We start from the raw sequence: 12,885 nt of genomic DNA, 5'->3' as shown, positions 1-12,885 counted from the left end.
AAACCTGAAATGAGTTTAACTTGATTTAAAACTTCTAATAAATGTCGTGCTGATTTATAGTCACGTAATAAACACGTGACGTCATATGCGAAAGCGATAATTTTTATTGTTGAATTACCAAATGTGATACCTGAAATATTACTATTATTTCTAATATATGTACACAATGTTTCGAGGATTAAATTGAGCAACTTTGTTGACACTATGTCTAACGCCAAACTCTATTGGGAAATAGCGGTCAGGTACAAAACTCGGAAATCTCGGAAAATATTTTCCGACTTTTCTCCTCTCCGAGTTTTATGAATTGACTCGATTGAAAACACAAAACTCGGAAAAAATTGTCCGACTTTTTGTTTCAAACTGACAAGTCGGAAAATATTTTCCGAGTTTTCTATTCAAACAAAAAAGTCGGACAATTTTTTCCGACATTTCCGAGTTTTGTGTTTTCAATCGAGTCAAATCATAAAACTCGGAAAGAGAAAAAGTTGGAAAATTATCAAAAATATTAATTTTTTTTAAATTGGCGAAAGTAGTTGTAGTAATACATCTATTTAATAAGTTGGACATAATCTGTAACTTTTCAGTTATATTTTAACCAAAATAATGCAATATGGCAGTTATAATCGAATATCACAGTTTTCCGAGTTTTGTATATTGGCCTATACGAAAACACAAAACTCGGAAAACTCGGAAAGTGGTCAAAAGGTATCAAAATAAAATATTTTTCATTGGATATGGTGTGTAAGGGTTGTAATATGTACAAAGGAACTCAACTCGCCTTTACGGGGATAACTTGGGTGAGATCGAAAACTCGGACATCCAAAAGATGAAATGATTAAAACGATATGTGTATATAATTTCAATTTGACACATGGCCTCGAGGCCGAACCTGCCCCGTTCTCCCATACTATATACGTCGTGTCGAGAATAGGCCTACCTAACTTTTATAAATAAAATTGGCGAAAGGAGTGACAGTAACACATCTATTTAATAAGTTGGACATGATCTATAACCTTTTCATTTAGATTTTAACCAAAATACTGCAAGTGGCAAAAAGGTAACAAAATAAAAAAGTTTTCATTCGATATGGTGTGTAAGGGTTGTAATATGTACAATTTCAATTTGACACATGGCCCCGAGGCCGAACTTGCCCCATTCTCCCATACTATATACGTCGTGTCGAGAATAGGCCTACCTAACTTTTAGAAATTAAATTGGCGAAAGGCGTGACAGTAACACATCTATTTAATAAGTTGGACATGATCTATAACCTTTTCAGTTAGATTTTAACCAAAATAATGCAATATGGCAGTTATAATTAAATTTCCGAGTTTTGTATTTTGGGCTATAGGAAAATTATTTTCGTCCATTTCCATTTTGTTCCCAACTCCATGCGCTGACGTCACACAAAACACTGAATACAAATTGGCACCTATTCGACTAGTGACCTATTCGACCGATCCAGCTGGCAACCTGTTCAGAACAAAGGAATGGATAAAAAATAAACATTCTACTTTCATTTGGGAGAAAGAGAGAGAGAGAGAGAGAACGAAATGGGGTTTAAGTCCACTCCACACAAACTAGGTCATTTCGGGACTAACATATGGTTTAATTTTATTTCAATAATTCGCGAATTATTGAAATAAAATTAAACCATGTTAGTTCCGAAATAATTTTCCTATAGCCCAAAATACAAAACTCGGAAATTTAATTATAACTGCCATATTGCATTATTTTGGTTAAAATCTAACTGAAAAGGTTATAGATCATGTCCAAATTATTTAATAGATGTGTTACTATCATTTAATTATCCAATTAGATATTCTCGACACGTAGTAGGCCTACTGCCCGTGATGTCTGTCTCGATGCAACAAAAACTTGAATGGGCTTCACTAAATATCAAGTTATTCCCGTGGGGACATCTCACTGTGCCCCCTGCTATTGTTTTCATGGGGGGATTAATCAAGCAAGGGGATTATCGAATACAATGGTGTTAAAAGTATAGTCTGTTTTTTAAACTACTAGGTTTAAACTAATTAACAACTTTATTCACAATAAATTTCATAAAAGTAACAACAAATACATGTATCAAACATAAATCATAACCCTACTAAATGTGATATGGCGTCAGTATATTCAATTGCACTTTTTACTCCATTTAACAGTTTGATTTTTAGATCATTAATAGATTCTTCTACTCTTTTATATTTTCGTCTTTTAGGGGGCAATCGCCCCCCGTTATCCAATTGAACTATTGTATTTTCAGTAAAAGTCTGCTGGTGCTATTGGGTTTCGTTTTTTTCACTCTGTACTTATACCCCAAATTAACTAAATTTTGACCTCCTTGAGAATTAGGAATAAACCCTATGCGAACTTGAGCCATTTTAAAAGATATAATGTAATTGGGGGTGACAACTATCCTTATATAATGATAGTGAGTTTCTAATCATATATTTCATTGATTTATGGGTACTGTCTGAATGAAAGGTAGGTGAATAATATTTAAGATACTTGTTAACCGATGACACGTGAACTTAACTTATATATTTTAATCATTAAAATAATTAAATTTTAACTAGGTGAACAGTACTAATAAGGATACAGTCTATAATCCTTTGTTTACTTAAATTTTCACACCACTACCCTATAACACCAGTTGATTGGGGGGCACAGTGAGATTAACCCATTCCCGTTAAGGAGAAATCCGCTGTATAATAATCATAATTATCCAATGAAAAATAGTTTATTTTGATACCTTTTGACCACTTTCCGAGTTTTCTGAGTTTTGTGTTTTCGTATAGGCCAAAATACAAACCTCGGTTATTTAATTATAACTGCCATATTGCATTATTTTGGTTAAAATCTAACTGAAAAGGTTACAGATCATGTCCAAATTATTAAATAGATGTGTTACTATCACTTAATTATCCAATTAGATATTCTCGACACGTAGTAGGCTTACTGCCTGTGATGTCTGTCTCGATGCAACAAAAATTTGAGTGGGCTACACTAAATATCGAGTTATTCCCATTAAGGAGAAATCCGCTGTATAATAATCATAATTATCCAATGAAAATAGTTTATTTTGATATCTTTTTGCTACTTTCCGAGTTTTCCGAGTTTTGTAATTTCGTATAGGCCAAAATACAAAACTCGGATATTTAATTATAACTGCCATATTGCATTATTTTGGTTAAAATCTAACTGAAAAGGTTACAGATCATGTCCAAATTATTAAATAGATGTGTTACTATCACTTAATTATCCAATTAGATATTCTCGACACGTAGTAGGCTTACTGCCTGTGATGTCTGTCTCGATGCAACAAAAACTTGAGTGGGCTACACTAAATATCAAGTTATTCCCGTTAAGGAGAAATCCGCTGTATATCTTTTTGCCACTTTCCGAGTTTTCTGAGTTTTGTATTTTCGTATAGGCCTAAATACAAAACTCGGAAAACTCGAAAATTAATTATAACTGCCATATTGCAGTATTTTGGTTAAAATCTAACTGAAAAGGTTATAGATCATGTCCAACTTATTAAATAGATGTGTTACTGTCACTCCTTTCGCCAATTTTTTTTATAAAAGTTAGGTAGGCCTATTCTCGACACGACGTATATAGTATGGGAGAACGGGGCAGGTTCGGCCTCGGGGCCATGTGTCAAATTGAAATTATATACACACCTCGTTTTAATCATTTCATCTTTTGGATGTCCGAGTTTTCGATCTCACCCAAGTTATCCCCGTAAATGCGAGTTGAGTTCCTTTGTACAAATTACAACCCTTACACACCATATCCAATGAAAAATATTTTATTTTGATACCTTTTGACCACTTTCCGAGTTTTCCGAGTTTTGTGTTTTCGTATAGGCCAAAATACAAAACTCGGAAAACTGTGATATTCGATTATAACTGCCATATTGCATTATTTTGGTTAAAATATAACTGAAAAGTTACAGATTATGTCCAACTTATTAAATAGATGTATTACTACAACTACTTTCGCCAATTTTAAAAAAATAATATTTTTGATAAATTTTCCAACTTTTTCTCTTTCCGAGTTTTATGATTTGACTCGATTGAAAACACAAAACTCGGAAATGTCGGAAAAAATTGTCCGACTTTTTTGTTTGAATAGAAAACTCGGAAAATATTTTCCGACTTTTCAGTTTGAAACAAAAAGTCGGACAATTTTTCCCGAGTTTTGTGTTTTCAATCGAGTCAATTCATAAAACTCGGAGAGGAGAAAAGTTGGAAAATATTTTCCGAGTTTTCCGAGTTTTGTACCTGACCGGAAATAGCCTTGATGTATAATCGCACATTTTTTATATTTTTGTACAATGTTTTGATACACCTAATGAAATTTCGTTTGAAACCTAAATAGCGCAAACCTTCTAACATATAAAGTGTGCTTGTGCTATGGAATCGAATGCTTTAGTGAAGTCGAAAGCCAAGCTGACGCAATCATCTAAAATTCTTACATTGTCATAAATATGTAGCCCGACACAAAGGCGGTTTGACTTTGGCTTGACAAGTTTTTCCAAAACAGTTTTCAATCTTATACAGAGAACTTTACTGGCTATTTTAACATCCACATTAATTAAAGTTATCGATCTCCAGTAATTTAATTTATTCTTTTTGAGTTTAGAAATTAGTTTTATAATAGATTGACGCTGGCTTCCCGAGAGGCATTCCTGTTCAATGCCCTCATCCAATGAGTCCAGAACAGATGAGCGCATTGAAGGTCAAAAGCACGAGTAAAATTCCGCAGTCAGTCCATCATTAACCGGAGCAGAACCAAACTTAGAAGAGTCTACTGCACGCTTGCTTATCCAACTTATGCTCTAAACAGTCAGCCTTGTAATCGTCAAGACATGAAGTTGAATTCGACTTATTAATATATTTTGGAATTCCATTTTTATTAGTGGTTTTCACAGAATACAATTATTTATAAAACCTCTCGATTTCTCTCATTACCTCATTAGGATCATCAATAATTTCATTATTGGAGGCGTTAAACAATTTACTTAATGTAAAAGCAGTCTGTTTTTGTTTTTCAAGATTTAGGAAACATGTAGTATTTTTGTCATCTTGACTTTAGCTCGTATTAAAGCACCTTCACTTTCATCTCTACACAAGGTTTCCTGTCTTTCCTTAACATGTTCAAACTGTATGATCTTTGATTACTTCCTTCGAGGGTCGATTCTAGATGTTCGTGTTCTTTTAGTATGGATTGCTTCAGTTGTTGTATTTTTGTCCCCCGCCTTTCGAGGAAAGCAGGAGACTATTAAAATGGGTTCGTCCGTCTGTCTGTCCGTCACATTTGGGACACAATATCTCTTTTTGTAATTGAGCTAGAATGTTCAAACTTGGTGTAGGTGTTTAATAGGCCAATGCCTTGATGGAGTTCGAAGATAAGCATTTTCTGCTTAGGGTAGATAGAGATAAGCAATTTGATTGGTTAATTCTTTGGGACACGATAACTTTAGTTCTAATTAAGTGAGAGTGGTGAAATTTGGTATATAGTTTTATTACATCAATACCTTGACTAAGTTTGATAATGAGCATTTTCTGCTCAGGGTAAGCAGAGCGATAAGCAATTTGATTGGTCGAGACTTTGGAACACAATAACTCTCATTCTATTTGAACTAGAATGTTCACACTTGACGTAGGTGTTTATTAGGTGAATGGCTTGACGGAGTTAGAAGATGAGAATTTTCTGTTTAGTGTAAGTAGAGATAAGCAATTTGATTGGTTGATGCTTTGGGACACGATAATTTTAATTCTAATTAAGTTAGAGTGAGGATACTTGATGTATAGTTTTATGACATCAATACCTTGACTAAGCAGGGCGATAAGCAATTTGATTGGCGTTCTAATTGAGGTAGAAAGTCCAAACTTGGTGTAGGCGTTCATTAGGTGAATGCCTTGATCTAGTTCGATGATAAGCAGACATAAGCAATCTGATTGGTTGGCTTTGGGGCACGATAACCTTGGTTATCATTAAGTGAAAGTGATGAAACTCCGAGTATAGATTCTTTATATCATTACCTTGACTAAGTTCGATGGTGAGAATTGTCGCCTTCAGCGTAAAACTTGACTTTAGCTCGTATTAAAGCACCTTCACTTTCATCTCTACACAAGGCTTCCAGTATTTCCTTAACATGTTCAAACTGTATGATCTTCGATTACCTCCTTCGAGGGTCGATTCTAGATGTTCATGTTCTTTTAGTATGGATTGCTTCAGTGGTTGTATTTTTGTCCCCCGCCTGTGATGAAACTCCGAGTATATATTCATTATAGTATTACCTTGACTAAGTTCGATGATGAGAATTTTCTGCTGAGGCTAAGGAGAGATAAGCAATTTGATTGGTCAAGACTTTGGAACATAACAACTCTACTTTTAATTGAGGTAGAATGTTTAAACTTGAAGTAAATGTCCATTAATTATGCGAATGTCTTGTCTGAATTCAATGATTAACATTTCGAGCTAAAGCTAAGCAGAGCAAAGCAATTTTCTGCAAGATAACTTTTAATCTATCTGATAGTGAGTGATGAAACTTCGTGTATAGTTGATAATCAGTTTGATTGCTTGATACTTTTGAAAAAAAATAAATGTGCGATAAATTAAAATGTGTCGTATATTTATTTTTGGGATTTCGACGGGGGACATCAGCCTCACTGTTGGCTTGTGTATTGCTCATTTCTATTCCCAGGGCTTATTGAATCTCTGATACCATTTTCCATATGTTGTTGACTTGAGGCAAGTGAAAGCATTTCTGACTTGAGCTGATCCCTTTCTAACACTAATGCCTCCATCTTTTCCTTTTCTTTTGAAAGTGATGTCTTTAGTTCAGTGATATTTCAACTTTGATTTCTTTACATAAATCTGATCATATTTGGTGCAGTGAAATTCGTAACGATTCATCAAGGATGACCAAATGTTTTGTATTTGTGCCAGGTCAGTCCCGAATATTTCGTCCTCCGAGGAACTAGTCACATGTATTCTCTTTACCTTTGGTTTATTTGAGACGGTTTGTTTTACTCATGGCTGACTTGATTACAGGTAACGTCAAGTTGACAATGAACACGGTATAATTGTCATTTATAAATAGACAATATGGTTTGATCTCAACCACTGTGTTTCTTCTAAGATCTTCAAATCTATATAGTCTTCAACAACCCAAAGATTTGTTCTATATGCACTTTTAAGAGCTATTTTACTTTTCTAGGTGATATAACATCAGAACCCCACAAAATATCAGACGATGGCTTCTGGCGACCGTGAGGGTAAGTTGACAAAATATATGTATATATATATTTATTATATATCCGAAAATAAGGGTTGTTGGGTGACCGAATGGTTAATCCGTGTACATTGCATCATAAGGTCTGACAGTAAGTCAAGTAACATGGTTTCGATTCCCGCATGTACGTGACAAAACGTAGGTTCGCTTGTCCAACCTCTTGGGTTTTCTCCCGTTTCTCCGGTTTACACCCACTGTTAATAAAGACCCTTACGCGCATGCGAATTATTGAAATAAAATTGAACCATATGTCAGTCCAGAAATGACCTGGTTTGTGTCGAATGGACGTTAAGCCTCATTTCTCGCTCTCCAACTAGAAGATCTCCCATTCAGACCAATAATAGCTGCCCGTGTTACCCTGCTTAAGCCGTACCTGTCAAATCTATAAATGACAGATTTTGTTAATACATTGCCCTAAAATCCAAATTATGGCGACTTTTACACGTCACCATGGATGTTTGTAACATATATATGGCAACATTTTCAGTGAAAAGAAAACAATTTAAAAATACAAGGTGGAGAATGAATTAAGCAGGTGCAAACGACTGTCGTTCAATTTGAACTTTTCGCGTATTTCACAGAGCATAATTGATTAGAAATTTACAATAAAAACTTTAAAAAGGTGTAAATCACTTTATATACACGCATATCATGGATTCCACCGTGACGGAATATTCAGTGGCTGTTAAATATAGTAACAGTATATCCCATTGGGGATTTTATAAGATGGGGGGATATATGAGGAATAATTAAAAATCCTATTCTTTAAATGGCATTTAGTAATTGGAACATAATCAAATAACACACTATTTATGGATAACAATTACTCTGGTTTATTTCACTGCGACGTTTCAACAAGATTTCACAAGTAGTTATCAAGCATATAACACAAATATATGTGAAATCTTGTTGTGAAACGTCGCAGTGAAATAACCATAGTAATTGTTATCCATAAATTGCGTGTTATTTAATTAAGAATCCTGTTGGACTCTTTATATCAGATGCATTTTATGAAATAAGATCTATAACATTATGTGACGGAATTACCCACTTTGACAATACCCAAATGGAAACTATGTGTTTATTATTAAATCTGTGAATCGAAAGGTTTTATGGCTTGTGATATTTCAAAAATATCTAGCTCTGAAAATATGAACAAAAATTTTTTATAAACAAATCATCCCAAAGAAGTGTGATTGGTTGCGTAAAACATGCGTGACGTAATTACGTTTCACATTGTGACGGAATTACAGTGCAGACATTGCGCCAGGCTGAATATAACTGATCAGCAGGGAGATAATATCAACCCAAATTAACAGTTTTTTTTAACCGACGTTTACTTTCAAAAAATAGATTTTAACAATTGCGTTTCTTTTTTATAATCCCGAATGAAAAGTTTATTTTCTGTTATGATAAAAGTGAATCTAAAATTAAAATAGTTCTATAACGATATCGGAAGTTTCGCAACAGGATTCATGAAACCTCAGGTTTTCAGACTTGACACCCAATCCAGTCCTCTGCTAATTTTGGGCCCCCCTTATCACTATAACCCCATCCACATGTATTGCAGTTCCAAACGCGACTATCTCTATCTGTCTCCTTTGAGTGGTTCCTGTTTTCCTTGCCTGTAACACCGCGTGTTTCACCGATGTATTTAGCATTTGCTTTCCTACATTCCGGATCACTCTTGGACGAATTAACGGCTTCAGTTAAATTTTATGCATCGTACACCACCGCTGCTCTGGCCATTACCAGTCTGTGGACGATACGCGTGACATTTCCACCTATTCCGTCATTCGGGCCTTTACCATGACTTGTTGCAAAGTAGTTCTAATTCAGCTGTACAGCATTGTGTTCCTGAAGTTTGGCAAGTAACGTAAATATATATTTCTTTTTGACGTATTGACTGAAAGGACCGTCTGTCCATATGCAAATCTTGTTAACGGTCGGGATGTTATCAGTAATGATATCGAACATGATTGAAGCGAAAGCAGCAACGCGTTCTTGTCATGACTTAAGTTACCGCAAGACAGCTTCTCGTTTCTGTAAGTGATCATCACTGTGTAAACTGTAACTAGTCCGGTCGTCAAACCCAATATTTCGAGTGAACCTGGAAATTGTCTACAAAGTTTTTTTTATGATTGATTTTAGTAGTCTCTGGTGTCCTCTTTCAGAATCTGCCGTTTTAAGAAATTCAAGATTGCGTCCAGGGCGGCCGCCATTTCAAATATTTAGATACAGACTATATATTTCTGGACCACGGAGCATATGAGTGATACGATAAATCCACATACATGCCTATCATGAGCCGGTCCTGAAAAGGGGGGCACAAGTTGATTTTTTTTAACATTTAGCAAAACAAATTCTGCCCAAAAACGACGAAAATAAACCCCACAAAACTAGGCAATATTTAGTTTAATCCTTTGGTCGTATGCCTGGTTGCAACCTCCGACAGCACAAGCGCAAAATACATTCTAAGCCATCTCTCGTGCATCTACAAGCAAGCGTACTGCAACGGGTGTCACTCATTCATTGAGCAAGACTACGTGGTTTGGTGGGGATGATGACGATACATTTCCAGTTTTGGATGACTATACCCTCCAGTGTGTTTCAGGCATCGATGCTCATGCAAATTGATGCCTGAAACACGCTGGAGGGTATAGGCATCCACAACTGGAAATATATCATCATCATCATCAATGACTTTCTTGGTCCTAAACACATACGGTTAGATACCACAATTATCATCCTAGACTAAATACTATGGAAGTTATAGAGGATTATTTGAAATGGTGGCCGACTTGGAAGCCATCTTGAATTTCTGAAAACGCTCAAAGGTGATCAAGCATAAAAAAAACTTTGCAGACAATTTCCAGGTTCAGTCATAGTTCTGCCGGACATGCGCGCACTGGATCACGTCTTCCCATATACCTGTGCAATTTTCTGCAAAATCCTTTTGGAGCAGACACTACTCTGAGATTTCTCCATTTGATATGGACTTCGTGTGTTTATAGCATCCTACTTGTTTATCCTTGATGTACGAGTGTCAGATGAACTTGGGGAGCTGCAGAGCTAATTCGTCGAACGTCGTACGAAGGGTTTTGTTTCTTGACCTTTTGAACAAATCCATCAGTATCTCCCCACTGGTACCAAGAAAACTCTTTGTCGACCTGAACAGCATTTTGAAATGTTTTCTCAAATAACTTGCCGTCGCAATAATTACTACAGTTGTTGTTAAGACATACATTTCTCAGTGTTGACATCACAAACACAAACGACTGTAACATCTGCTTGGAATACAAGGGGACAACAGTTGGGTATCTTCGATGAAGTGATTCTAATAGAAGCACGATATTGTTGTGAAATTTACAACCGCAAACATTTTGATGCATCTGGGATGATAAGAGCATCCATCTTGGTCGAAGTGACGAAAACTTTGATTTGTCAATCAAACTTGTAGCTGTAGGATTATCTTCCAAGAAGCACCTGTAGGTCTCAATTTGCGTAGTAACTAAATGACGTTTCTGTTTGTGATATTTGTAGCCAAGTTGGCCTGTCTTTCAGTGATATAAAATCTGCTTTACCCGGCATCATCCTCGAGACAGAGCCGCGCTCATGAAAGTCAACCACTTTCTGCTCCAATTAGGATGGAACACTGTCCTTTGCTCTTGGTAGGCAAGCTTGAAGATCTAGAATTTCGCATGTCATTATCTTAACTAAAGATACTCTTTTCCTTGGACTTTTTGGTAGGGCCTAGTGAAGCCATTGTTTTGTAACAGGCCCGAGTCACGGTACCATTTGCATCCACAACCTCATCATTGGCATTTCCCATTCGGTGATTTCGTACAGCAAAACTATTTCTTTTCCTTAAATCACTGAGCTGTTTTTGTCTCTTGGCGGATCTGGCATTTTTCTTCCGTTCCCTATCCACGCGTTTATGAGTTTCGTAATCCACCCGATGTACAGCTGACTTCAAATTTTCTCTCCGTTTCTGTCGTCTCTCTGCAGCAGTTTTGGCCATACCTGAAAGCAAATATGAATCTATAAGCTTATGATACAAGGATCTAAATACGTTTATGAAATATTTACTTAAAGCTTATCTTGAATTTCGAAAAAATATTTAAATCCGTCACGAAAAGGATGGGTAATTCCGTCCCGTTGGGAAAATGTAATTCACACATTAATTTGGTAGTTCTATTTGTGACCAGTGAAATTTTAGAACACACTTCAATACTGACATATGTTCCCAAAATGGAAATGAGTTTTTATAGAAATATGCCTAATATTAACATTTTTAGAAAAAATAAATATCATATTTTGTGTGACGGAATTACACCAATCGGTGAAAATGTAGACAACATTTACCAATTACGAAATGATATTGTATCACACATAATTAGTGTGGTATGACATGTCATCAAAACAGCTCCCGTAGGATTTGTATGCTAAAATTAATATTGTTGTGGGTTGATTAGGGACCAAGCGATCAAAAAATGTCGGGGTTCAAATTTTCCGATCCCTTGACCCTTCTGGGAGGGGCATTTTTGAAATCGGGACGAGAACATGGCTATCTCCGCCGATAATGGTTGGATTTTCAGGATCTCAAGTCCATTATTGTGTTTTTCGTCATGCCAATCCAATACACTTAAAGTGATTGGAAGTAGTTTTCATTGACTTCCGGTGTGGAATACCAATTTCCGGTGTCAAACTCGGATTGATTTCAGCCAATGATCTTTGGATTTTCATGATCTGAAGTTCATTCTGTTTTGTTTTGTTTTGTTTTTTTAAATCATGCCAACCCCTTCTATAATACTCTTAAAGCGAATGGAAGTAGTTTCCATTGACTTCCGATGGGAAGTACCAATTTCCGGTGTCAAACTCGGATTCATTTCAGCCAATAATCTTTGGATTTTCATGATGTGAAGTTCATTCTGGGTGATTTTCTTCATCATGCCGACCCCGTGTATGATACACTTCAAGCGAATGGGAGTATTTTTTATTGATTTCCGGTGGGGAATACCAATTCCCGGTGTCAAACTCTGATCGATTTCAGTTTGATTGGCTTCTGAGTTGATTAGCATGGTGAATGTCACTTGTAGGCCAAGGAGTTTCTGCATTTTTAATGATTTCTTCATACTTTGACGTACAGCCATAGCATAAGTGATGAGAACTTTGGGTGGTGTAGCCTGTGCTGTATCATCCAGGCTAGCATATGACACTGGTTGAGCCTTTGCTCCTTCAACAGCATATCCTAGCCTGTTTGATACAGCAAAGGCTACACCACACAGGGTTCTCATCATTGAGAAACTCTTAGATCTTGCATCTGTAGCTGAGAGTTATTGACGGGAAGCACGTGTTTGGTCACGTGAAGCCGATGCCCTTACAATTCTCATGGACCTTGCCTCCCGGGGTCGTCTTGGTATTCGTGCTCTTTCTGGGAGAGAGAGAGAGAGAGATGCTTTCACTGACTCGTGCTGCAATGTCGCCCCATATCACAGGAACAAAGTACATCGCGATACGCCACAAGTCGTACCTAACCCGATCCTTGAACCTTCCTGCCATTTAACGACAACGAC

The 12,885-nt window shown here is 36.3% G+C and overlaps 2 protein-coding genes and 1 non-coding gene across 3 annotated transcripts in view; 2 read left to right on the top strand and 1 right to left on the bottom strand.

Annotated features, from left to right (window-relative positions):
* LOC130010449 (GTPase IMAP family member 8-like) overlaps positions 1-12,885 on the top strand; it is an 89,151-nt gene that overhangs the window by 7,874 nt on the left and 68,392 nt on the right. Inside the window, exon 2 of the mRNA XM_050555810.2 lies at positions 7,235-7,292. Within this exon, the coding sequence (XP_050411767.2) occupies positions 7,271-7,292 (22 nt within the window). The 5' untranslated portion in view covers positions 7,235-7,270. The remainder of the gene's footprint in view (positions 1-7,234; positions 7,293-12,885) is intronic.
* LOC126826766 (uncharacterized) overlaps positions 1-12,885 on the bottom strand; it is a 58,007-nt gene that overhangs the window by 15,758 nt on the left and 29,364 nt on the right. The gene's annotated exons all lie outside the window — the stretch shown is intronic.
* Positions 1-12,885, top strand: part of LOC126826748 (GTPase IMAP family member 9) — a 132,834-nt gene that overhangs the window by 117,158 nt on the left and 2,791 nt on the right. The window lies entirely within an intron of this gene.

This window comes from Patella vulgata, chromosome 7 (assembly GCF_932274485.2).
Source record: "Patella vulgata chromosome 7, xgPatVulg1.2, whole genome shotgun sequence".
In the NCBI taxonomy this organism is placed as follows: Eukaryota; Metazoa; Mollusca; class Gastropoda; family Patellidae; genus Patella; species Patella vulgata.
Note: the sequence above shows the minus strand (reverse complement) of the source record. Positions and strands in the feature narration are given on the sequence as shown.